At 47.3% G+C, this 25,913-nt stretch overlaps 10 protein-coding genes across 10 annotated transcripts; 7 read left to right on the plus strand and 3 right to left on the minus strand.

Moving 5' to 3' along the window:
• Positions 1–590: 590 nt before the first annotated feature.
• On the plus strand, positions 591–4,521 carry LOZ57_004310 (uncharacterized protein; the record flags this gene model as incomplete). Its single annotated transcript, XM_049253354.1, has 3 exons — positions 591–988; positions 1,045–3,237; positions 3,303–4,521. The coding sequence occupies 3 exons, from the start codon at positions 591–593 to the stop codon at positions 4,519–4,521; spliced, it is 3,810 nt and encodes a 1,269-aa protein (XP_049107700.1).
• Positions 4,522–5,744: 1,223 nt separating this feature from the next.
• On the plus strand, positions 5,745–7,542 carry aif1 (Apoptosis-inducing factor 1; the record flags this gene model as incomplete). The annotated part of the gene is made up of 3 exons (XM_049253355.1): positions 5,745–5,964; positions 6,036–6,225; positions 6,285–7,542. The coding sequence occupies 3 exons, from the start codon at positions 5,745–5,747 to the stop codon at positions 7,540–7,542; spliced, it is 1,668 nt and encodes a 555-aa protein (XP_049107701.1).
• A 160-nt stretch (positions 7,543–7,702) lies between these two features.
• LOZ57_004312 (uncharacterized protein) lies at positions 7,703–8,794 on the minus strand (the record flags this gene model as incomplete). Its single annotated transcript, XM_049253356.1, has 1 exon — positions 7,703–8,794. One exon carries the CDS (start codon positions 8,792–8,794, stop codon positions 7,703–7,705), a length of 1,092 nt encoding a protein of 363 aa, XP_049107702.1.
• Positions 8,795–9,050: 256 nt separating this feature from the next.
• On the plus strand, positions 9,051–10,210 carry LOZ57_004313 (uncharacterized protein; the record flags this gene model as incomplete). Its single annotated transcript, XM_049253357.1, has 3 exons — positions 9,051–9,107; positions 9,156–9,683; positions 9,737–10,210. 3 exons carry the CDS (start codon positions 9,051–9,053, stop codon positions 10,208–10,210), a joined length of 1,059 nt encoding a protein of 352 aa, XP_049107703.1.
• Positions 10,211–10,565: 355 nt separating this feature from the next.
• LOZ57_004314 (uncharacterized protein) lies at positions 10,566–11,528 on the plus strand (the record flags this gene model as incomplete). The annotated part of the gene is made up of 4 exons (XM_049253358.1): positions 10,566–10,760; positions 10,814–10,918; positions 10,982–11,324; positions 11,380–11,528. The coding sequence occupies 4 exons, from the start codon at positions 10,566–10,568 to the stop codon at positions 11,526–11,528; spliced, it is 792 nt and encodes a 263-aa protein (XP_049107704.1).
• Positions 11,529–11,924: 396 nt separating this feature from the next.
• On the minus strand, positions 11,925–12,866 carry LOZ57_004315 (uncharacterized protein; the record flags this gene model as incomplete). Its single annotated transcript, XM_049253359.1, has 2 exons — positions 11,925–12,652; positions 12,863–12,866. 2 exons carry the CDS (start codon positions 12,864–12,866, stop codon positions 11,925–11,927), a joined length of 732 nt encoding a protein of 243 aa, XP_049107705.1.
• A 2,100-nt stretch (positions 12,867–14,966) lies between these two features.
• On the plus strand, positions 14,967–17,130 carry LOZ57_004316 (uncharacterized protein; the record flags this gene model as incomplete). The annotated part of the gene is made up of 5 exons (XM_049253360.1): positions 14,967–16,068; positions 16,215–16,361; positions 16,425–16,535; positions 16,627–16,685; positions 16,798–17,130. 5 exons carry the CDS (start codon positions 14,967–14,969, stop codon positions 17,128–17,130), a joined length of 1,752 nt encoding a protein of 583 aa, XP_049107706.1.
• Positions 17,131–18,877: 1,747 nt separating this feature from the next.
• LOZ57_004317 (uncharacterized protein) lies at positions 18,878–20,383 on the plus strand (the record flags this gene model as incomplete). Its single annotated transcript, XM_049253361.1, has 3 exons — positions 18,878–19,213; positions 19,267–19,567; positions 19,626–20,383. 3 exons carry the CDS (start codon positions 18,878–18,880, stop codon positions 20,381–20,383), a joined length of 1,395 nt encoding a protein of 464 aa, XP_049107707.1.
• Positions 20,384–21,767: 1,384 nt separating this feature from the next.
• On the plus strand, positions 21,768–22,676 carry LOZ57_004318 (uncharacterized protein; the record flags this gene model as incomplete). The annotated part of the gene is made up of 2 exons (XM_049253362.1): positions 21,768–22,156; positions 22,262–22,676. 2 exons carry the CDS (start codon positions 21,768–21,770, stop codon positions 22,674–22,676), a joined length of 804 nt encoding a protein of 267 aa, XP_049107708.1.
• Positions 22,677–23,308: 632 nt separating this feature from the next.
• On the minus strand, positions 23,309–25,664 carry LOZ57_004319 (uncharacterized protein; the record flags this gene model as incomplete). Its single annotated transcript, XM_049253363.1, has 6 exons — positions 23,309–23,442; positions 23,507–24,010; positions 24,064–24,310; positions 24,371–24,501; positions 24,572–24,798; positions 24,865–25,664. 6 exons carry the CDS (start codon positions 25,662–25,664, stop codon positions 23,309–23,311), a joined length of 2,043 nt encoding a protein of 680 aa, XP_049107709.1.
• Between the last annotated feature and the right edge of the window lie 249 nt (positions 25,665–25,913).

Below are 25,913 nucleotides of genomic sequence, written 5' to 3' on the forward strand. Positions count from 1 at the left end.
CGACGTAGAAGAAAGAGGGAGCTCCAAGAAGCTCGACAGCATCAGCGAGTCGAGCAAGTTCGAGTGCAGCCACAAATCGAGAACCAGATAGTATTATAGACAGTAAAATGGAGTGGCGGCGTGAGATATCCCAATAGGAAAGAGCACATATAAGCTGATATTCTAGAGTATACAGCGGAAGATAAACTAATGGAGTTGCGATGCCTTTTATATAGGATGGTATATGGAGCAATGTGGCCCAGTGTTGTTTCTGGTGTTGAAAGTTGACACTAGCTACTAAGTTAATTAGTTAAGGTTTGACGCGGAAAGGCCGACACGATTTCTCTTGGGAGAAACGCTTTTCTCGGCAGAAAAGAGCCATTAACTATTCCATCGCCTCAGCTGTCATATACCATCAAGTCTGGCTTGTACCCTTGACTTATACTAGGATATTAATTGGCTGCAGGACTTTTTACCTTATTGCCTGGCAGTGTTGGTCTTAAGAGTACCTATGCTCTGAAGAGGAACGCCGTCGTGGATTGCTATCAACGGTATAGAGATGGATTACATACTTGGATAGATGTAACATCCAGTTGAATCCTGCTGCAAAGATGCGCCTTCATTTGGTTATTCATCGCCACGAGCTCCCTACTATTCGAATCCTATGGACTCCGCCCTCGCGTTCTCCAGGCCTCTCTCACCAGCCCTCCGCATCATCATCCTTTACCCTAGGCGCGCCTCAGCCACCCACTGCCGGACGCACATTGAGCGCAAGTACAAGTTTCAATACAGCGTTGACCACATTGTCTACGGTGGGGGGGTACACAATCGCGCAGCTCCTAGCAGATGTGAATGACGTTGTTCCTCTTGAAACCCGCGTCGATTATCATGGAGAGCAAAGTGACTGTGGACATTGGGGCCTGGAGGACTATGTTGTTGAGTTAATGGGATCTGAGTGCCTGCATTTTATGGAGACTGTAAATTTGTTGAGAGATGGTGATGAACTTGTGTAAGTTTTGCATTATTGGAAATGATCGGAGTTCGTATCTAATACCCAGAATAAAGAATTCGGCCGTTACACTACGAAGAGCTTGAAGCGCGACACATTACTGGCCGCCACCAAGTTGCCACGGATGGAACACATCTTATTGATGGTGTAGCGTTTGGGAAGAAATATCTTAAAAGGGCTGCGTCCCGTCGTCCGCCGATTCGTATTCCACCTCGGAGTAAAAGGAGACGTTTGGAAGAAAGAGAATGGGATTATGATATTCCAGTGAGAGAACCCTTCGAACCAATAATTCTACCACCCAAAGGCCGGGAAACGGAATTTGTACATGGAGTAATTCTTGCGGAACCAATCCAATCCGAGGACCACCAGAAAGATGAGAATACGCGGCTCCGGAAAGTAGACGAGGCTCTCTCTACTAAAGCTAGCACTCCATTAAACCATAAGTCGCCTTCTTTCTCCGAAAACGACATAGAGATACTGCATGTTGTGAAGAAATCCTGTACCAAAAGCCCTAACTTGGAGGGAAGTGTATACCCAATTAGTGTGCTCGATAGAGCAGAGGAATATCGCACTGAAAACGAATCAAAATATATCTCATTATCTTCTGGATCGGAATCTTCAGAAAGCGGAAGCGAATTGAGCTCTGCAACAACAGATGCTCATGAAGACGGGGAAACAGAAAGTTCTGACTTAAAATCTTCAACCAGCGTTTCTGGAACAAGCCAATCGTCGTCGTCATCTTCAGTATCATCTTCCTCAAGCAGTGAAGATGGCTTGGGCTCAGAGTCCGGCGAGTCTGTGCCTGAGAAAGAGAAGCGGCCGCTTAAACCAGATGTCCCGTTTACCCAGCCTGTTACTCCCCGGGTCAATAACGCCCCTGGAACGGGCTCTCGCAGGACAAGACATAGCAACCTACGAACTAAATTACGAAAGAGACTCGCAAAAATGAAAGCGGCAGGTGTGTTACCTCAAGATGCTAATTTCGACGATTTACGTAACTTGGATGAATTTGGTGCGTTGAAAACTCGGCCCAAAATGCCAGTTCCCGCTACACAAACGGACGAAACAGCACCATTTACGTTCGCAAAGCAAGAGAATGAGCATCATCAGTATTTAGAAAGTATCGAAGCTATCGGCTTAGGTATCAATCCTGACACGAAAAAAAACACTGCACAAACTTTTGCAGTTGCCCCTTCCCCGATGAACTCCAGTGCTTCTGTTGTTGATGTTCCTTTGCCTGAAAATGGCGTCAAATTAAACTTAGCTAATACCCGACGCCTCCTTTTTGGATCTCTTGGATTACGAACCCCAAAGACCAAGGGTGACGCGGAACGCCTCAAAGCACAGTTAACAGAGAAATTGAAAATATGCAAAGTGGCTATCAAAGAGCAACAATCCCAAGAGCCCATAGAGAAGTCCCACGCTCTTATGCCTGTTGAGAATTGGCAAGATTTTCTAAATGTCAAAGCTATTGAGTGCATCTATGAAGATGTGTCGATACCTCCGCCGCCGTTTCCCTTTGTACAACGATGGGATTCTGAGAGTCAAAAATTGATTCGACAACGGCGAAACAATGGGTCATTTAACAAAGGTAAAAAACGAAAGCGAAAGTCTCGTAACGATGAGGAACATGATCACTGGCAACCGTATGAAAATGAAGAATATTCAAACGCAAACATTATACTTAATTACTCAGATACTGAGAGTAATGAGAAAAGTAAACAGGAAACCTTGCAACCCGTCATGGAGTCTGCCACTGAAAAGTTACATATTCAGCAGTCGGATACCGCACAACAAACTAATGAAAATGCCATTGAACCAGGCCTAGGTCAGACTGAAGAGGATCTTCCGGTATATGAGGGTTTGTCGTCATATGAGACTGCCACTGAGAATGATTTGAAAGTCGGTGCTATCATAGCATTCAAGCAGCTAGAAGTGTCAAAGACGACTAATTGGCAACCCGTAGTCTCCAGTTACCGTACTGCAATAGTGGAACAAGTTATAGACGCGTCCAACGTTCAACTCCGTCTAGCAATGCGAGACAGAGAAAAAAAGCCAGAAAACCAGGAAACAGAGCCCAGAGTTTATTCAGGGTTCGAAATGCCTGGGTACGAAGACGAACAGGGCGACGATGATGGTATCAGAGACATGGAAGTGTATCAGTTGATAGAGCCAAAATTGCTGCGTTCTGCACCGGCTATAGATTTGGAAGGCGCAATAATGGTGAACGGGACTCAAGAGAATGATATGTTTGTGCATTCTATCCCCCCTATCAACCTTGGATTAGTTGCTAATAATGATCTTCGCGAGTTAGACCTGACTGTATCCCTGAATCTATTCACCAAAACGCCGAGGAACCGGAGCTTCCACCAATATCTTCTCAAACAAGACGTGACATTTCGCAGATAATAGACGATGCTGGATTCAGATCAGCGATTGATTCGGATTTAAATGTGCTCGATGAACCAATTCCCGTCGCTGATAGCCCTAATTCTGGAACGGGCAAAGATGATAATGGTCCCGAATTGCAAGCAGAAGATGTCACTCCAGTTATTGAATCACCAAGTTTTAATGGTTTCGAGCGCAGTCCTCCACACGAAACAAATGAACCACGGAGCCCAGATGCCACACCTCGGCCGAGTAACTCTGCTCCGATCAAGAAGGACGTCTGTCACAAACCCTCTCCTGGCACACAAACATCCTCCGTAAAGAATTCTGCCCAGCAAGAGCATGCAGTACCATCTATGCCGTCTGAAGACAGCCTTCATTACATCTCTGATCTGGATACAACAGTACCGGATAGCGGTGCGCCTAATGGAAGCCAGCTATCAAAACTTAAATCATCAAGGAATGCTACAACTCATAGTAAGCTGTCGCAGAGCCAAGAAGAGCCCGATCCTGAGCGCCAGGTTGGATCACTATTATGCACTATACACCCATCTGCCGTGGAAGCCGAGAATGACCGTCCTAACTCGTCCGGCTCAATGGTTCCCAATCCATTTTATGAAGTCGACCGCCTTCTTTTTGAGGACAGTGATTCTCCGCCTCTAGATGCCATTGTTTCATCTACCGCCCCCCCTCGTCTTGGTGAATCGGTTGATGGGAAACCGCCAGTTCGAATTAGAAAAAATCGCCTATCGTCCTCCCGTCGACGGCAATACACTCCACAGTTCTCAGACGATAACAATGGAGATGTCGAGGACGACGTCAAACTTCCAGAGCCGCAGAAGGCAGTCAACCAATTAGAAAATTCCCAAAAAATAAAAACAGAAATTGCGAGCTCTCAAGCCCACTTCCCAGACCCGCAAATTATCGTCCAAGGCTCTCAATTTGTTGATCTTACTATCTCAAGTGATCCTGTATCTCCCGGGGGTAGTGACGGTGATTTTGCAAAATCTCAAGGTCTTCCCAATGGCTCTGGTTGGGTTCAAAAGCAAACAAGCAGCTATAGACGGACTCGTAATTCAATCAATCGAAATACTGACAAATTGTCGCAACCTCGAAGGACCAGAACAAGAAGAAGTGTTATCTAGTCCTTAGGGTCCGACGCATGAACACAAATGTCAGGTGTATATTCTATGGCGTTTCACTCCTTATCCATTCATGTCGGTATGCCTATTCATGTATGAGTTATGTCATTGGCCGCTTGCAAGTTCAGAAAACATACCTGTGGAACAATAGCCCCAAGCCTGGACCTTAAAAGGCGATTGGCAATTAGCTTTCGAGTTTGCAATGGTGTTGGAGATAACTTAGGTGGATGGGAGGTTAGCATTCCTGGTATGTTAAAAGTATTAAATATGTGATAATAATCTATCCACCATGGGACTTATTGACATTGCATAAACTAAAAATGAAGATGTAAAAGATACTATATAAATTGCCATAAAAGTATCTTTTGCTCTTTTCAGTGCAAAAATTATGCAATGGGGTTGTCAGAGAATCTAGATTTTGTTTTGTTTCAACTGCGAACTTCCTTCAATTCTAATTGCTCTTCCTTCGTACCTCAGGAGTTTTACGGAAGAACTTGTAACTAATACCAAAAGTTAAAAGGCCTTGCTGAACAATGTATTAAGCAACCAAGTAAGATGAGACCCGGCCAACCATCTGGTGTTTTACTCCGTACTCCGTACATACTGTCTAATATGACATGCTCCGCAATGGGCCAAAAAAGGGCTTGGCAAATAAGCCCTAACTGGTCTATTTTTGGAAGAGAGCCTGACAAATAAAGAATCTTCATTGGCTGAGGCTAGCCTCCAATGACGCCATCCTGGCCTTTGAGTCGGAAGCCACGAGGATCACAACAGCTGCCGCATCGGCAATGCGACCAGAGCTGGATGCCTATATTATGTAGAGCTGCTGCTACCGCATAGCTATTCGATTCACCTCTCCAGCCTGCGTAGAAACCCGCTCGGGACAATTGCAATTCTGTTCCTATCAGGCTCAACAGTCGGAACACCCGAGTCCATGCTACGGCATGTACTCCGTAACTAGCTCACCTCTGAGCAAGGATAAGATGTACCCCCTCTTCCGCGTCCTTCAGCGCCCCGCATCTCACTCTGCGGTTTGTTCCAGGAGATATTTTTGTCTTTCTCTTCAACCACAGCTCTCCATCCCGATTCCTGTCCTGCAATCCGAGGCGTTTCATAGCCGACCCAATATCCCAGGGAAAAGTTTGCAGAATACTGCGCTGCTTTCCTCTCATAGATACTCTAGATTCGCTAGGTTTGTCAGTAGCACTTCCAGTCCTGTTAGAGCAATGGCGTCCACCTATAAGCTTAAAGACATCGAATCACTAGATTTGAAGAACGGGGAAAAGAAAGAAGTTGGCATCGAAGATCTCGGCGATACAAAGCTGTTGCTAGTGAAACTGGATGGCCAGGTTCATGCTTTGACGCCAAATTGCACACATTACGGTGCTCCTTTAGTAAAGGGCGTGTTAACTCCAGATGGGAGGATAACGTGTCCGTGGCATGGAGGTATACACATTATTCAAATTCCACTAACATTGGTTCAACGAGCAAGGCTAATATTTCTTGATCCCATGTAGCCTGCTTTAATGTCACGACGGGTGATATCGAAGATGCCCCTGCACCAAACGCCCTGGAAAAATTTGAAGTGTTCGAGAAAGATTCTGCTGTCTATGTTAAAGCAGATGCAGAGTCCCTGAAACGCTACAGACGAGAGCCTATTAGCCAATGTAGCGTTGTCGGCGATCAGAAGGTGGTTATAATTGGAGGGTAAGAATTGGGTAAGAGCCGATACTATAGTGGATTGTGCTAACCTTGGAATCTAACAGTGGAAGTGCTGCCTTCGGAACTGTTGAAGTCCTTAGGGACCAGGGATTCAAGGGCAAGATAACGATGATTTCCCGTGAATCAAATCCTCCACTGGATAGGACCAAACTCTCTAAAGCACTCATTCCAGACCCTAATAAGATCCTTCTGAGGCCGGCTCAATGGTATTCATCTGTTGGTATCGACCTTCTCTTCGATAATGCTACCGCCGTAGATTTTGAGAAAAAGGTGGTCTCCGCGGAGTCGGGGAAGTCATTTCCATACACAAAGCTTGTATTGGCAACTGGTGGAGTGCCCAGACGGTTGCCTGTGCCTGGTATTAAGGACCTTGGGAACGTTTTTGTCCTGCGTTTTTCAACGGACGTCCAGCAAATTCTCGAGGCTGTTGGAGATAAAAACAAAAACATTGTTGTAATTGGCAGCTCCTTCATTGGCATGGAGGTTGGAAATTGCCTATCAAAAGACAACAAAGTCACTATTGTGGGAATGGAATCGGCCCCATTGGAGCGTGTCATGGGCAAAGATGTCGGCCAGATCTTCCGCAAACTCCTTGAGAAACAAGGAGTTACCTTCCACATGTCGACTTCACTGGATAAAGCAACGCCAGCAGAAAATGATTCATCAAAAGTCGGTGCAGTCCACCTGAAAGATGGCACAGTTCTCCCAGCAGACCTGGTTATCTTGGGCGTTGGAGTAGCTCCTGCCACTGAATTTCTTCAAGGCAACGCGGCAGTGACACTGGAGCAAGATGGGTCTCTCAAAACTGACGAGTCATTCGCTGTCAATGGCCTGAAGGATGTCTATGCTGTTGGTGACATCGCGACATATCCATATCGCGGACCTGGTGCTGGTCAAGGCGGCAAAACTCACGTCCGCATTGAGCACTGGGACGTTGCCCAAAATGCCGGACGTAGTGTCGGGTTCACACTAGCAAATGCTCTCGCCTCTCCTCCCAAAGATTTTCGTCCGAAGCCCTTTATTCCTATCTTTTGGTCAGCCCTAGGACAGCAGCTGCGATACTGTGGAAATACGATGAACGGATGGGACGATGTTATTATTACTGGAGACCCGGACAACTTCAAGTTCGCTGCCTTCTACACGCTTGGCGATACCATTGTTGCATCGGCGAGCATGAATATGGACCCGTTGAACTCCAAGTGTGCGGAGCTAATGAGAAGGGGGAATATGCCAGGTAAAAGAGACTTGCAGAGAGGTGTGGATATACTGGGACTAGATCTCCCTGGAACGCTAAAGATGTAAGCCTTCAGCTGGAGCAGCCATGTTATTATAAAGAAGAAATCTACACCATAATTAATTCGCAAACTGAACGCCCTGGTATGATTTTCCACGAACAAAATTCTCCTGTATCCAAGCGCTTGAAGTTCGAGCATGAAAAAAGAATAACACCTCAACAGAATATTCAATCTTTTGACTTTTTTTTCTTTTTCTTAGTCTTCTCTGTACTTCCAGTAGCGCTCTTGCTAGCCGCGTGTTCTCCAACTAGTCCTCCAGACACCATCACGTCATCGCCTTTGTTCACTGAAAAGTCAACCACACCTTTCTGAGATAGCATAGCCCTTCTTTTCTCTTCAGTAATCAGCTTTGCCTCCTCCTCGGGGCTCAGCATTGTTCCCTCAAGGCTGATAAACCCTTTATCATGCTCACTCCCCGGGATAACATCAACATCCTTGACCCTGAATTTAATCATGCCCCTCACCCGTTTCCCAGAGCCTGTCATAAAATATCCTGTCGCCGCAGATGCTTCATCCTCGTAATCGTTAGGAATATGCTCCCCGCTCGTCAAAGGGCGAAAGCCATCCTTATCTATATCAAAGTTGGAATCTTCTTCATCCGGCACTCTGTCAGGAGGTTGCTGGCCGGGCGCGATCCATTTCCAGGCTGGAGGGAGGCGTTTTCGATCGATCCCAATGGAAAAAAGGTTATGGACGACGGCACCAAGAAACCCTTCCGATTGCACATTTATCCAACCTTCTAGAGCCTGGCCACGCTCTGGGCGAAATACAAGCAGAGTAACTGTGAGGTATACGTATAGAACACCGTACTCGCCGCCTGATACGGCGAGCGTGAGTGCTGTGGGGTCTAGGGCGTCTTTTGGCACTGTAAAAGGAGAGGAAGACAGTGATGGGTTGGAAAAGGCGAGGACGACCCCCCGAACAGGCGGGTAATATGTCAATAATAGCGGTGTGATGTGCTCTGACAATAGTCCGGAGAGAGCGAACTCATCAGAGATACAAATCGGCGAGACAGAGAGGTATAAGGTGGTTTTAACGAGATGGAAAGGAGATGATTCTATAGATTCAAAAGACGGGGCTTGCGACTCTGAGGGCGTCGGCTTCGTATCGTCTTTGTGCTTTCGGTGTTTGTCCTTCTTAGACTTTTTGGGAGTCGAAGCGAGGGCCTCGTCGTGATGTTTTCGTTTTTTGGAAGAATGCCCATCATCATCTTTGTGCTTTCGTTTCTTAACGGGGGAGGATATCGAGGTATGTTCCATTCTGTTTGATGAAAATAGGCTGGCCGGGCTACTGAATCGCGAGTTTTTCGTCTGGAGAACAAATTTTTCTGCGACCGTTTTTGGGTTTGACGCTCGCGGGAACTAAAGTTGCGAGACGCGCGCTTATTTCATTCTCGCTCTCCAACAACGGCTTCCACGCTTCCATCAACAGTTGAATTGAGTGCTTGATGCCGGACAGAGCCCTTCTCTTCTCTTTTCATTCACCCACAATACTCTTCCATATGCGCTAGCAGACATGGGAGATGCTCTTGGTTCTCTTCTTTCCTTTGCCGGCTGGGCCTTTCTTCCCCGCGTAAGCCGCACAATTCCTCTCCAGATATCTTTTCTAACCTATCTTCAGTATATCACATCTTTTCTTCAGTCAATATACTATCGTATCACAATACGTGCTGGCTCTCCGCATCCTCATCCTTCCACTCCTCGCTATGCCCGCCACTACCGACGCATATACATCGTGGTTGTAACGAGCTATCTCCTCTACACAATTTATGAAGCCTATCATCGAATCCGTTCGCAGGATGATTTCTACAAGCTGCTGGGGTTATTTCCTACAGCGGATGATCGCGCTATCAAATCCCGGTTCAGGCGACTTGCGGCACTTCACCACCCCGATAAACAGGGCGGTTTCGACAACGCGGGCAATGCGAACTTCTTTGTTCACTTGAAGCTGGCGCAGGATACGCTACTTGACCCAACAAGAAGATTTGTATATGATAGGTTTGGTAGGGAAGTGGTCGAAGGAAGCAATGCTAAGACTGTAAGAGAGTTCCTCTACCAAGGTTTATTCGCGTTGTTACCCCAGTACGCTGGTGGGCTTGGAATGTTGGTAATATTAAATACCTTTTGGTTCTCGCCGTGGGGAAAATACGTGAGTTTTGTCTTCTTCGGTTTCCTCTCTTATGGCCACTGAAACGAGACTAGTGGCGATTTTATATTCTCATTGCCCTTTTCACGCTCGAATTGTCTCTCCTCACACATCATCATGGGGTTTTTATGCCCTTTACGTATCTTCCTGATCGGCTCTCGAAAATCCTCGGCTTAGATACGTTCTACCTCCTCCCGTTTCAACTTCTCAGTCTCGCGCGCACCATGTCTGTCACGGTCAATATCTTCATCTCTCAGCTTGCACCACCTCAAGAACCATCATCCAAACCATCCACCACCCTCTCACCGCAAACGCAACAGAAACTTATGCAGTTGGCTCAACTTAGTCACGCCCATGATATGGAAGCTACAAAACTGCTTCAATTCAACTACAGACCTTTTAAGGGGCAAAAGGGCCATGTCTCTAGACTACGAAAAGGGATGAAAACAAGTTTGGTTATGGGAACTGTGCAGGACAGCACAGACGTGGAGAATGCAGTCAAAAGTGTTGTCGAACGACAAAGTGCTTGAGAGACTCATTGCATTTTTTTTCGCGATATTTGTATAGAGACTATCAGTGGAATGGGTAATCAACTGCTGCATCATGTACGGAGTATTAAAGTGTTTTTTTTAGATCTCATCTATATGCCGTTTGCTCTCTGGAGAGTCACTGCCGGATTATGACTGGCTGCGATTTTCTTCTGGTAGCGAACGGAGTTCGGAGCATGTCTAGTTCGGAGCATGTCTGGTGTTCTCCGACAGATTCACGGACAGACCAGTGTTGGTAGTAATATAATAGGATTCCAGGGCTTACCTTACGTCTTTCATAAATCCTTCTTGTTGAATCTAGCAGAATATGCTAAGGCGACCAATTTCCTAAGGCACAATGGACAAGGATGCAATCTATAAAAATGTGCAAAAATATTACAACAGCTTAGCTGCCAAAAGACCTGATGGCGAATACAATAGAAAAATTGCAGAGGCATTTGGGTATAATAAGGTAGTGCTTGAGAACGTTCCAAAGGGTGCAAACTTGGGGTTGTGCTCTGGAAACCCGGTAGCTCTGGCAGACCTGAAGCATGTAGGCATGCCTTACATCGTCAATGCTCCTCCCGCTAACAAATGATTTGATAGGGAGAGACAGTAGTGGATTTCGGAAGTGGTGCCGGGATGGATATATTCCTCGCAGCTGAAAAGGTTGGCAGCACTGGGAGAGCCATTGGGATCGACATAAATCAGGTAAAGCCCTTGTTCTAGTGGCTTGAAATATGGTATCTCTATTAATTAGTAGCTCGAAATTAGCTTATGCTTGATCGAGCAAACAAAAATAAAGACACTGCCCAAACAGAAAACGTCTCCTTCGTTAAGTCCCTTATTACCAACGTCAACCTACCCGATGGTATTGCCAACTGCATCATTAGCAATTGCGTCGTGAACCTAGTTCCAGCCGTGGAAAAGCAACTTGTATTCAATGAGATGTTTCGACTCCTTAAACCTGGTGGCCGCGTAGCCATGAGCGATATCCTTGCAAAAACCTTGCTACCGCCAGATATAAGAACTAGCATGGCTCTGTACGTTGGCTGTATAGCTGGTGCCTCTTTAGTATCAGAGTATCGACAGTATTTCCTTAATGCTGGTTTCAAAGGTAACTTGAGTGTGGCCAGGAGAATCCAAATTACCTTGGCTAACCATCTAAACAGACGCCGTTATTACTCCCACACACCGTGACTTGAATGCTTATCACGACAAGGAGTCAAATACTAGCTGCTGTGGTGATATTAGTGTGTTTGAGCCGCAAGGAGTCATCGAAATTTTTGATTTCAACAAATGGGCCGGTATGGATCCTTGACGCCCCTCTTATCTCGCAAAACTCGATGCTGATACATGTTAGGGTCATTCGAGATTTCCGCCATAAAAAGGTAATTTTATGAATCTCCACGGAAATTTAATTCCTTGATATGCTCAATACGTTGTACGCACACAGGTACTTTTGAATAATCTTTTGTATGCATGCAAAACAAAATTTCGGCTACCATGTCAGGCTATCATGACACTCTAAGTAAATGAATCTTCCTGTAGGCTTTCTATGTGCAAGCATTCAAGTCAGCCATTTAAATATATTATCTAGCCCAAATGGTAAACGAAATCCACGAATTCTTATTCAGAGAGGGGCACAGAAGCCTTTTATTAGGGGGAGGAGATCATTAGAAGGGTAAGCTAAATTGTCCTTACCTGTACCGTGCCATCAGGGCTGGTGTTCCTCAAAGACATCTTTGAAGCTATCATTAGAAACGTCATCGTCCAAGGACTGTGTATCTGAATCACCACAACGAGCGTCACGGGCCTCAAAGCATCGTACAAAAACCCGAGTGAGAGACTGAAATGGTATGTAAACCTCAAGTTGAACAGGTAACGGTGATTGTGAATGGAAACCAGCTTCCAAATTGCTCTCAGGGCTTTCTCTTACGTCGGGGATGTGACTAATTACATCCAGTAAATTATCGAACGCAGAGATTAACTTTTCATTGATGTCACATCGCTGAAGAAGCCGATCTCTGAAAGCTCCTAAAGCATAGTGCTTGTCATACTTTAGTCTGAAATGCTCTGCTGATGCCAAGATTGTGATCGTTTTAATGTCTGCGTAGGCAGCGACAAGTTGAAGAATATTGGGGCCTTCAAGGCGTGAACACGAAGTATATTCGTGCCATCTATCAAGGATCAGCCAGAGGACATTGTGGCTGTTGTAGGTAATAGCAGTTGTCAACGGGCTTGAACTCGTGTCAGAGAGTGCATTGATATCTGCACCGTAGTCAAGCAGGAGCATGGCAGTGCTGGAATTATCCGCCCAGGAGGCATGTATTAATGCCGTCTGGCCATCAGAGCCTCTTGAATTGACGTTGGCACCAAAATCAAGAAGACTCTTTAACAACATTGTATCAGCAGCATTGCGAGGAGCGACAATAAGAGGGCTTCCTTTTCAAACACCACTGGGTAGGGGCGGATCAGGATCACCCCCAGCCTCTAGCAATAAGCAAACACAGACAGTATGACCCCGTGCCGCAGCATTAAAAATGGGACCAGACAACTGAGTGTCCGTAATATTTGGATCCGCACCATGACTGAGTAAGACAACTATTGTATGGCTATCCCCACAAGCAGCTGCCCATGCAAGCAGAGTCCTACCCATGGAATAAGGTGCATTAAGATCCTCAGGGTGCAATTCTACCTCTGTATTCAAGTCTAAGAGACGCAACCCCAGTACAATCCAGTGGATGCTTGTGAATCTTGAATCCTCAATGAAATCTTCGAGGTGGCCCCCTTGTGTAATAGTTTTCAGAGCCGACTCTCCACTCTCTGAAAGACAAGCTTCAAGCAAAAAGTGACATGCTTTGATCCGAGGACAATTATCAGAACTGGCAAAGGGCCTGTAATCAGGGTCAGCCCCAGCGTACGTTAAAAACTTGCAAGTCTCATATTGCTTTGCATATAAAGCCCATCAAAGCAAGGAGTATCCTCTACTGATACTAATATCGCGAGGAGAAGCCAGTCCATGGCTAAACAGGTAGTTTAGACCATCAATATCTCCTTTGACGGCAAAATTGACACACTGGGCAGAGTCAGTTACTCTTCTCAGAGTATCAAAATGGAAGCGAGATCCAATATTTGCCTAATGTCCAAGCTGGATTCTTACCAAATGGGAACCAATATTCCATACTGATTTGGCTAACTTGTGATTTTTGACAACCTTCGGCCTCACACTTTGAACTGAAAAAGGCAGCCCTGCATAGCCGATAAAAAGTTTCCCAATAAAATGGGTAAGAATAGCAGGTGTTGATGCTTTCTTCTGGGCATGGCAGGAACAGGAACAATTGCGTTGACAGGTAGTGGAGTAAGGTGAAACACGAACAGTTAGCCCTTCAGGGTGAAGTGCGAAGTTCGATCGAGGGTGTGCTTGTCCTTCGAATCTGCCGATTTTGTTTATAGCCGTAAAGCGAGCCAACCTGCCGAAACTGGCTTGCCTGTAATTGATCTGTTTGCGCATGAATCAGTTCTTCGACTCGAGCTATTCGGACATCAACATCGGAAATATTTTCCATGAATTGCCCTTTCAGGGCTGTTTTTTCCTTAAAATATTGAGATATTACTGCAGATATAGCTTGAATATCAAGGCGAATCTGGAGCATATCATACTTAGAATTGAAGTTTTAGTGATTTCGATTCCGTTCAATAAAACGGCTAAACACAAGTTATGAAACACAGCAAAACGTACGAGTTTGATGCCCCAAGCAAGATGTTAAGATTGCACTTAATAGCCCGAATGTCGTCCTGGAGGTCCTTAAGGACATCCTGCTCCTTTCACCACACATATCCCACTGCCGCGGATAACTTGGCTTTGTGAAATGCATCAAGTAGCCGGTCGGCAACAATTTTAAGCTCACTTAACTTAGAGTTGCTTGTTTCAAAAGGTATGGAATTGTAGAAAGCTGACTACGCGGCAAAAGACAGGCGCGTTCCTTAACCAGGACTCCCACCTGGCACGAGACGACTTCTAGATCGACTACTTCATTGTTGACCGCGTGAAGTCGCCCTGGTAGACTCTTACACAGGGAGCGTAGCTCAGATAATGTCGAGCATATCTGAAACGAGAGAGTCGTAAGGCCAGCCAAACTGGCGGTCATGGATAAGGGATCCAGTAGGCAGCAGGTCCGTAGTTTAGGTTCAACGTCGTAACATTGCGGTAGTTATCATGAAATGTCGATGAATCGCAAAGCCACTTTGATTTTGGGAAGCTCTCTGACTGAGTGTGTAGTGTAGACTGGGCTCTAATGAAGAACGCACCTCTGTTTTCAGTTCATCAAATATCAGCCGCGAAAGAGTTGTCTAGGTTGCGGTAGGGCGGGGCGATCATGCAGGCCCCGCGATTAACCACACAGTTAACTAACTAGTTAATTAAGCAAGAGACTCGCATCGCTTCGCTTCATTCCTCATCTCTAAGGCTCGGACGCGGTTGTGAATCGGTTGCACCATGGGGTTTGGCCTGAACTTCCACCGATACCAAGTTCCCAACAACTTGAAGGATAGGATCAAAAAGGGGCAAAGCTCTCAACCAGGGGCAAAGCCAAAGAAACAAGGTTTGCGTCTCAAGCTTATTCAGTTGACTATAAGTCGAGACGACACCCGCTAATAGCAATACTAGTCAGCTACTCCGTACTGCTATGCGCGTCTCAAAGCAGAGGTTGATCTCTTCTGAAGAACTTATCAATCAAAGTATGGTGTTGACATAAAGATGGAGGCCGAGCTCTGCTCACAATATCGCCTACAATCTCCTGTGGAGGAACACCAGGCTCTCGTCGAGCAGGTCAGCAAGGCTGATTTGTGGGGCTTCTTTGATCGTTTATCTAGTTTGCAAGCCTACTTGGCGAAGTTGCATTGGTTTGCTACTGTCAATAGCGAGGCCATTTCCAGAATCTACAAGAGAATTTCAGATATTGACGTGCTCGAATGTTCTGGTGCTCCATTAATAGAAGTGCCGGCTGCGTGCATTGCCGAATGTGAAACCGAGATTAAAAGGACATGCAGGCTCAAAACATTCCTCACTTCTTACCTAGAATCTAATGGGCTAGAGAGGATTGGTCGAGACGGTCAAGGGCATCTCTCGCTCCACTACGGTGCTACTCTTGGGGACTATGAAATCTGTCTATCCGCCCTCAAGCGTTTGATTGATGCGAATGGTACATCTGACGACATTAACAATGCCCTCCTTCGATGTGATGAAAGGAAGTGGACACCTCTACACATCGCAGTTATCCACAATCATTGCGCAATATTAGAATTGTTTTTGAATGCCCTGAAATTGAGAGCGGGTGAAAGCAGAAAAACTGATGATGGCTCAATTTTCTCTCTACTTGAAAATTTGTTAATTATCGCCCTCAAATACCAGCATGACGATATGATCCCCATGCTTGTTTCCGCTAAACCTATTGATAATCGCAACATTCTACCCGGAACAACACTGCTTCATATAGCTGTGCAGACCGGACGAATAAACTACGTTGCGTTGCTCATAGACAATATGGACGACCCAAAGTCATGCATTGATGTGTGCAAGGCTGCAAGAGGGTGGACGCCGTTGATTCTTGCCGCTGCTTCTAGTAATTTGGAAGTTGTCAAGATACTCCTAGAAGCTGGCGCGAACCGCACGGTTCTAGACAGCAAGGGCTGGACAGCTCAAGAGCACGCAGCGTTTCGAGGTCACCTCTACACAGCTAACTTCCTCGGACCTTGCAATACCTTAGACTCTTTGGACTCTTACGGTTCAAAATTGGACAGAGTGAAAATAGATCCTTTGTGCAAAGATGATCGAAAGTTCATTATTATCCATCTCGGCAGTATGCAAAGGAATAGAGAAATACCAGCAGTTGATTTAAACTGCTGCTCCTCCGATCCTTTCAAAACGGCTTGTCCCGAGGCGTGCTAATTGTTGGAAATTTCCGTGCCAGGATCGTCAACATTTCTCTACGGTTGCCGATCTTAGACAATGCTAGCAATCCTTTGGTGTTTCCCTTGACGATTGAGAACTCATCCCATGTTGCGTTCAATATTTTCCATTACACGAATGCTAACATGGTTGGTAGCGGTATGGCTTTTCTCGAGGATGACTGTCTTTCTATGACGCCTCCATGTGAGCCATTATTGAGAACACGCACCATCCCTATTCTCTCTAAAAAGTCCTCTGAATATTTAGGTACCGTTTCATTTACTTGTACTATTGCAAAGCCATATGTTGGTACTATTTTCAGACGCACGCAAAACCGCTCCAAGCTATCTAATGGGGTTAAGTTGGTGGGACATAGAGGTATATATATATGGATACAAGACGAGCTGAGCTCGTATATTTACATCCATACAATATATATCAATCTATTGACGAAGCTAATCATGATTAGGGGTTGGTCAAAATACAGCCTCCCGTGAGTACCTCCAATTAGGAGAAAATACGGTTGATGTGAGATATACGGACCCTAATATATCTTTTCATTTGAGCTAATGAATTCAGTCTTGCCTTTCAGCAGCCGCCCTAGGGGCCTCGTTCGTTGAAGTACGTAACTACTCCTTAGACCCTCATTACGACTTTCTCTAATGATCTGCGTAAAGTTTGGTACTTTCGGCGTCCTATCCCCAGGCTTACTAGTAGCGTACTAAAGCACAACCTTGTTACAGACGTCCAAGTGACACGGGACCTGGTCCCAGTCATATACCATGATTTCTCATTGAGCGAATTAGGGTCAGATGTGCTAATACACGGTGTGGATTTGGCCCAGGTAAGCCCAGAGATCTGGAACAACTGGGCAGTACTTATGGAATCAGTTCCTCCACGCAGGCAACTATTCAGAGTTGGAAAAGCTAGAGTCACGGACACCGCGATCGCGTTCTCTAACCAGAGAGGATGACAGCGAGGCGCGCAGTAGGACTAGGCTTCAGCATACAGTCGATTTCATGGGTAAAGGATATAAGCCCAATAGTCGGGGTACGTTCATTCAAAGCCCATTTGCGACACTAGAGGACCTACTTGTCCAACTTCCCAAAAATCTTGGGTTTGTTGTGGAAATTAGTACGTGTTATCAGTCGGACTTCTAGTGAAGTGCGTATTAACCACGTTCATAGAATATCCGCGACTACACGAAGCGGCAGAAGCCGGAGTGGCGCCGATGGCAATTGAACGTGCCTCGACGCCGTTCTCGGCAGGATCTACCGCTTTGTCCTTGATAGGGGCATCATCTTAGCGTCCTTTACTCCAGAAGTATGCATTCGTCTAGCTAAAAAAGCCACGGGATTTCCAGTTTTCTTCATCACTAATGCTGGCAAACTTCCAATCACGGACATGGAAAAGCGAGGCGCAAGCCTCCAAGCCGGTTTTCAATTCGCAAGGTTGTGGAATCTGGCCGGCATTATTCTCGCCGCGGAAACGTTCCTTTTGTGTCCCCGCCTGATAAAATACGTGCAAATGGCGGGGCTTGTATGTGCTTCATCCGGTCTTGTGAACAATGTGCCAGAAAATGCTAAGGTGAGCTATTAATGTGTTAAGAGGTGTAAGACTATCCATTGACATAACTGCTGGTAGCTTCAATCCGACGCTGGGATCGATATGCTAATTGTTGATCGAGTTGGATTGATTTCTAAGGCTTTACTCCGTAAAGCCTAGCTAGACCTTACTTCGAGGGTAGATCAATCAGGGACCTGTGTGTATCTCCTGATCCACACTTCTATGGCGCGTTTAAAAAGCCTATTAGAAAGGGGCATCCCGGGTTTGTGGGTGTTATTTTGAGAAATTCCTTGCCAGTACTCCGTATGCCACCAAGTAATAGGAGAACAGGGGTAAGATCACATCATTTCGGGCCAGCTCTTGTTATACGAAAATTTTGCGGAAATGTTGGCGATATTCGACCTGCAGGACCTATGAAAGTAGGCAGCCAACCGCCCAATGCTAATACATCCACGCGGGCACTCTCCCGGCTTGGGCCGTCTGTGGTGTTTGTGACCAACCCCCTGCACGGGGCACAACGGGGAGAACCTCTGCGTGGACAAGCACTTTTTATGGAACGGGCAACGTGCCTCTAAAAACAAGGAATTCTTCGGCGGGTGCCAAATTGAGAAAGCGCTCGAAGCGCAGCTTTTATTTTGCTGGCGCGGCATTGCCTAGCGGGATCTGCACTTCAGAAGGATTGCTGGAGCCTCTCTTGGGTGCCCCATTAGGATGTGCGCCCGTTTGGCAACACTGGGTTCTGAGTGGAGGCTTTGGCAATAATGTGAGATGTTTGACGTTCTTCATTCATGTATCGTTGCAGAGAAACCCCACCATCTCTTGTTGCGGCGCAAGAAGTTGTGTCTGTCTTTGACTGTAAAGTCTAATCCTGGAGAGCTGAGCGTCTAGCTAGCTAATTTAGTCTTATAGAGCAGGCACCGAGATGATGCGGAGGAGTTTCCGTACGAAGATCTAACTCTTTGGTATACGATGGCTAGTGGGCTACCCCGCAGGTATTAAGGTCTCATTATGTGCTGCGCCAATGGGTGTTACGATCGTTTCAAAGCATCCCAGAGACCTTAAATAGTGACCTATATATAGTCTGCACCACGAATACTACAAACAAGAACCAAAGCAGCCCTAACCAAAGAATTATATCTCTACTTTCTTCCCTAATGGATGAACAAAAAACTATACCTTTTGACGCGATAGTCGTCGGCGCTGGCCTGAGTGGGCTTCAAGCCGCCTACGATATCCAGCTGGCAGGCCTATCGTGTCTTGTTCTTGAGGCAAGAGACCGCGTGGGGGGGAAGACATGGACGAGAACAACGAAAAACGGAAAGTTGGTGGATGTAGGTGCAGCATGGATAAATGACACCAATCAGTCGAAAATATACGACCTTGCTAAACGGTTCAATTTGGACCTGATACAGCAAAACACAAACGGATATTGCGTGGTACAAGGAGAGAATGGAGAAAGATCAACATTTCAATATGGGAACAACCCACAGGTGAGTACAGAAAGATGGTAGGTATACTTGTTGGAGAATAACATATCATACAGTTCTCTCCTGAAGAAGTGGCAAACTTGGTTGGAATTCGAGAGCTTGTTGAGGATTTATCCCATGCTACCAGCGAAGAGCAGCGAAAATATGACGATATAACATTTGAGCAGTGGGTAAAGGAACATGGTGGTGGCAAGAAGACATTATCGACCGCAGCGATATGGACAAGAGCCATGCTGGGATGTGAACCATCCCGCGTCACTGCCATGTACGTTTTCGACTATTATAAAAGATCGGGGGGTCTTCTGCGAGCTCGTTCGGACAGCAAGGATGGGGCGCAGTATCTTCGAATTCGACAGGGTGCGTCTTTGGGCATTCCGATTTCTGGCAGATAGCTTTTGCTAACGTTGAGCCATAGGCACGCAAGAGATTTCCAGACGCTTAGCCGCATCTTTAAAACCCAACTCCGTGCTCCTTGGGAGTCCTGTGGTTAACATCACGCAGGAGGACGACGCCGACAACATTGTGCAGACGAAGAGTGGTATGATATATCACTGCAAAAAGGTCATAATCTCTATACCCACTCCGCTCTATTCGAAAATCAACTTTTTGCCTGCGCTCCCGACCTCCAAAACAAGTCTCACCGATAAGACTGAGCTCGGCTTCTACGCTAAATCAATCCTAGTTTACCGCGAGCCATGGTGGCGGCAGTCGTCGTTTTGCGGCCTGTCACAATCGTTTGTCGGGCCAGCCTCCATCACCCGGGATACAAGCGATGACACGAACGGCCAATACTCACTCACCTGTTTTCTCGTGGGCGACCTGGGAAAGGCGTGGTCTAAACTGGCTGTGAAGGCACGCAGGGAGGCCATTTTGAGTCAGGCGCTGGCCCTATTCGGCAAAAACCATACAAAGGACATTTACGACGTCGTCGACATCGTTGAGCAGGACTGGGCACTTGAAGAATGGAGTCAAGGGGCGCCTTGCCCGGTCACAGGACCGGGAATCTTGTCGGTATTCGGCGACCAAGTGGTCAGACCATTTGGAAATATACACTTCGTGGGGACAGAAACAGCGGAGATTTGGAAAGGGTATATGGATGGAGCGGTGAGATCGGGGGAAAGAGGGGCGAAGGAAATCATAGAATCAATAAAGAGCCGAGACACAAAGCTCTGAGGAATTCTGTCGCCAGTATCTGGTGATTTTCAGGCGAGAGTCCTCCGTCGGAGTAACAATGTACTCCGTACTCCGTACGGACGGGCCTTTTCGATCTTCCCTTATCGCTATTGTTATTTCTTTTCTTTTTTTTCATCTTGGTAAGATGATCGATAATCTCTCATGTATGGATGTAGTAGTTGTTAGCGAGGAAGACGTAAGTGTGTCTCGGCGGATTGTCAGTGAATCCACACTCTGGTAGCATTTAAGAAGATTGAAATTGCTGTTGAACGCATCGTTATCGGACCGGAAAGCTCTTCATTATTATTTTTATTGCTTGTGAAAATACTCCGTGGATCCAGGATCCATCACCTTCCATGCCAATAAAATTGGATCGCTCGGAGCAGCGCGGGGCTGCGAGGGAGATAAGAATGGTTTCATTCTGATCGACCCAAACCAGAGAAACCCAGGATGGATTTGATGGCCGCGACATTTTGCGACTAGTTTGGTCGACTCAAGCAGTCATAGCGTAGCGTCACACACGGCGAGAACTTTGGGCAAACTCTGTAAGGTTCCGGGCGAGCAGAATCGGACACGGTTTGTGCGCCACCCGCACGGCCAGCGGCCAGCAACAGCGGGCACTACGCTGACGGCGGGGACCAGAGGCGCTGCGACGGATTAGAAGCAGCAGAGCACTGCACAGGAGACGACGACGCGGTCGAGGCAGGCGATGAAGCGACGTCGACGCGGCCAGAAAGGGGCGGTCACGTGGTGGCGTACGGGACGATACGGACAATACGGTACGGGGCAGGCGGGGGCCGCCAAGCTGGGCGGCTGGGCGGCTGAGCGAGCGGCGATTGGCCGGCGCGTGTGGAGCTAGGCCGAGGCGGGCTAGCGCGGGCCGGTACGGGCGGTACGCGGCTGAGTCAGCGGGCAGGCCAGGCGAGCGCTCGACGGGCGCGCGAGAGAAAAGCGAGACGCAAGCAAGAGACGGTTATCGCCAGTCCAAGATGGCAACAATGAAACCCGTCTGGCAGCCAACCCTCGCCGCCGCCCACCACAACCACCACCACCACCACCGCCGCCTCCTCCCCGTCCGCCATCCTTCCATCCTCCCACCCTCCATGTCCGCCGCCCCCCCAACCGTCTTCGCGTCGCCCGTCCTGCACCACTGCCTCTGCTCCTCCGATACTGCTGTTGTGCACGATCCGAGTTAACTCCCTGGCCCGGCCTCCCCAATTTTACTTTCCACAATCACCCTACGCTCCCCCAAGCGAGCGGGGGAAAATTCTACTCCGTCCTTCCGTGTCCGTCGCCATCGTGTGAGACCTCATCGCCAGTGCTCGTCTCTGAACAGCACAGACAATTAAAAAAAAAAAAAAAAACACGGCCTTTCCTGCAGACCATGCCGTCGTCCTCGGAGACCTCTGCCTCTACACCCTCGTCCACCGCTGGCCGGCCGACCAAACCCTCCAGGAAGACCAAGCTGCTCGTCTTGAAGCTCTCGTCCACCTCTCTCAATCGGTTCTCTGCATCCTCCACCCCCGATGCATACTTGGACTCCAAGCGAAAGGACTCTCCAGCCGCTTCGTCAGCGCTCGACGTACCTTTCGCAGCCTCAGTCGACAATGCCTCGGAGCCTCGCTCAACACCGCCCAGCGCTGACGCTCCGTCGGCAGAGCCGTCAAAGAAGAAATCCGGCACGCCGCCCAAAGCTGGCACGAAGAGAGCCGCTGGCAGCGACGCTGGGCCCAAACCCAGAGCTCGCCCTGGCCCCAAGAAGAAGATCAAGTTGTAAGTCATCAATTCTCTAATCGTACCCCTTTTCTCCTCCAGCCCAACCCTTCCGACAACCCATTCACCCTGCCAACCAAACCCGCCCGCTAACCCTTTCCTCAGGGACGACGGCAGCACAGAACCCAATGGCCGCACCACCACCGGCTCCGGCACAACGGGAACCCACAAGCTCGGCCCCAAAGCCAACCAGGGCGCCATCAACGCTGGCCTTCGCGCTCTCGACCGCACCGGCAAACCCTGCCGCAAGTGGGAGCGCAAGTCCTTCCAGCTGAAGAGCTTTACCGGCACCGTGTGGCAGGTCCCCAGCTGGCGGGCGCCGCCCAAGTCCGTCAACCTGTCTCTGAACGGCGTCAACGGATCAGCGGCGACGCTCACTGATGATAATAACAGTTCCAAGGAGAACAATGTCGCGTCTAGTGCCATTCCTAGCGAAAGGAGCAATATCGGAGATAATGATACTCCCCCTTTCCCCGGAAATGCTGAAAGCTCTCCCGCTTCTATTGCTGCCGCTGCTTAATCAATTCATTATATATTCTTTAATGTCCTTTCCCTATCTCCCACTTTTTACCGCCCGGATGGCTTTTTTTTCTTTGTTGTCTTATTTAAGTATGATACCAATGCTGTCTGCTACTTTCTAACCCCCTAGTTCTTCTTGCCTGCTTAATTTTGTTTCCTGTGTACAATATCATGCTGCATGTATTCATATCGTCTGGCGTTATTACCCTCTTGTGTCTCTTGTTATATGGCTAAATCGGCGCAGTTAAAATAGTGGGACCAAAGAAAAAGGCCAAAACCTTGCCAAACATTCTGCATATGGTTGGGATTGTGGTTTTATGTGTCTTCAATATTTTCTTGCTCTTCTCTTGGGTGAGTCCCATTGGTATTGTGCCTGAACATATTTCTTCCTTTAATTGCTATATTTCCTTTAAAATAATCGATGATGCGAGATATGTCCATGTTAAAACTAGGGCGAGGCCTTTGACAGCAACATGCAAAGACCCGAAAAGAATAGATGTGGTAAAAAGAGTAGAGGGATTAGTAAAACATAGACATGCGTGTGAATGGAATGACAAGATGCAATTTCCCAGTGGTACTCCTGGCCGCCTGAAAAAAAGAATAAGACATATGCGCCGTACCGCCGACGGCTTTTTACCCAATTAAATAGTCGTCGTGAACATTGATAAACGCCCCTACGCCACCATCCTCACTGAGCTCGCTCACAAGCACTTCAGTCTGTGCATATAGCCGCTCCAACGCAGCCAAAGAGGATTTCCCAAGCGACACTATAGTATCGTCAGCAAATCTCACGTTACAAGGCGGGGAAAAGAAGGGGAGGCAAAAAGTTACCAAGAATTGCAGCATTGAGTTCCTCTGCTACCACCACGCGTCCGCTGAAGTCCAGTAGATGGCCGTAGGGTGATGAAGTTGGATTTGAGTACGCAACCAGCGAGAAGATTTCATTCAATGGCTTCTCGTAATGCTTCTTGTCGTGGTTCATGTAATCTGCTTTCAACTGCTGTCCATACTCAAGCGCTGCTTTCGCATGGTACAAATCTTTAGATCCTGGTCCGGACGTGTCCATATCTTCATTATCAGAAGCATCTTGCATCTGATCGTCCAATTCCATATCCTGCGCGAAGACGTCACCAACACCTTCGTTTCTGGACGTAAATGTTCGTTTTGCCGGTTGTAATTTCTCAATCTCCGAGTAACCACGGACCATTTCAATGAACTTTCTACACTTAAGGCGAAAATGCAATTGGGGATTGTCGTCTAAAACACTTCCATAATGGGTATTCATTAATTCCAGTGCCCTATCAATGTTCCCTTCAATGACTGCTTTGCGTATCCCTAAATATGTATGTTAATAGCAAGGGGGCAGAAAAGTGAAACGGATCACGTACTTTGCCTATTGATAGCATCATCGTCATCTTCGATAGGATAGTCTTTGAGAGACTTAGCACGATTTTGTTCTAGTGATTTTGCTTCATCTCTTGCCTCCTCGGCGAATGCTCGAGCCGTCTCGACAAAACCATCGTGAGCAAAAAATTGAGCAATAAGCTCCTGAAGAAGCGTCTTTTCGTCTAATGGTGGACTAAGTGTTGAAACATCAGTAGCCTCTATCTCTGCTTGGATGCTCCGCCTCTCTTGCTATAAAGACAGAGACACAGGTTAGTAGGGCTACTCCAAGTAAGTATAAGGTAGACTTACAGTCATCATTCCATCAATATCAAATACAAACGGATTTTGCCCGAAATTTGCTTTGACGTGACAACCAGGATACTTCTTCATTCCAATAGATGGGAAAACCTTGAGAGCTTCCAAGTCGCGGAACGCGTTTCCTGAGTGATGGTTAGTCATAGGGTATGCGATAGAAATAGATAACACTCCTGAAATGATGCCTAAGCTCACCTAGAAATATTCCGTTTTTGGTGAAGAAAGCTGTACCCGCTGCAAAATTGACTCCACAGCCGATCGTGTCTTCTATTCCAAATGTGGGACCATAGGGCTTTCCCTGCCCCTGATTATCCCCAAAAAACGTCTTTCCATCATCTCCATGGTACGCCCATGAGACTTGCTCCCAGCCTGGGAGTCTCTCCAAAGACGCATCTTTGTTGGAAAATCCGACACCGATCATCCTATAAAAATAGCCAATTTTGTCAGTAATTACGGGCGAAAACTAAGCAAAATAAATCGCCACATACCCGTCTGACGATTTTGCCAGTATGGTAACTTCGAAATAATATATTCCGCATTGCGGAGGCATCATAAAATTAGCACGAACAGCAGCTGCTTCGTGCTCCTGTTTATTCGCCGCACCCATATATCGGACCTCCATCCCATCTGACAGCACATCAAGTCCGCTGTATTTATCTGCCTCGTTCCACCTCGAAGGTAAAGGTGATAGTTTCTCCTCGTCACCTGAATCGTTCTCGATGATATCATATGTCATCCCGCGGTGTGATGGCGCTATGCGAGGGAGGTTGGCATTATTGGAGCTTGCGGGTAGAGAGGAAGGGTTCGGCGAATGCGTTAAAGAGGAATCCTTGAACGCCGAATTCTTTGGCTTGTTCGCAGCAGCAAGACGAGCAACATATTTCGAGTTTTTGAGGTACGACGGGGTAAAAAATTGATTCGATTTCTGCGCAAAGGTCCGCCATCCTACGTCAGGCGCCGAGGCTTTTATGTATTGTCGCGAATAGTCTGGGAGAATGCAAGCTCTCCAGGCATCTCCTCCATTTCCATCACCGTTCATTTGCATCCCCAGATCGACACTATAGCCTTGCCGGGGCAACCGATTGTATTGAGGAGGGTATGAGCTGCTGGGCGTAGCGGTTCCTAGTCCTTGCAGAGCTCCAGACCATGTGGGCATCTGTGCAGTGGCGGTGCCAGAGACAACTGAGGCGTACGACGACCGGCGCGGATGGGAAATGATACTATTAGGGGTCGGGGTAAAGGAGCCTGTCGGAGGACCGCCGCCGGCGGGGAATGAAGCGTTGGCCATAATTCAGTCGAGGTGGGATAAGTAGAGCGAGACGTTCAGGCCACGAAAGGCAGCGAGCATTCACAAAGAAGCTTGGTCACAGTACTTGATCACCGCGATAGCCTAGTTAGCACTTCGAAAAATGTTCGACTCTCGCTCGTAACATCAAAAAGGACCCAGGTGGTTCGATGGGGATGTTGGGCCAGGTGGCTCAGACGTTATGGCCGGACGAAAGTGCGGGCTCGAGCTTCAGTAGTTAACTAGTGCCGG

Source organism: Ophidiomyces ophidiicola (genome assembly GCF_022830035.1).
Source record: "Ophidiomyces ophidiicola strain CBS 122913 chromosome Unknown scaffold_17, whole genome shotgun sequence".
Lineage (NCBI taxonomy): Eukaryota > Fungi > Ascomycota > Eurotiomycetes > Onygenales > Onygenaceae > Ophidiomyces > Ophidiomyces ophidiicola.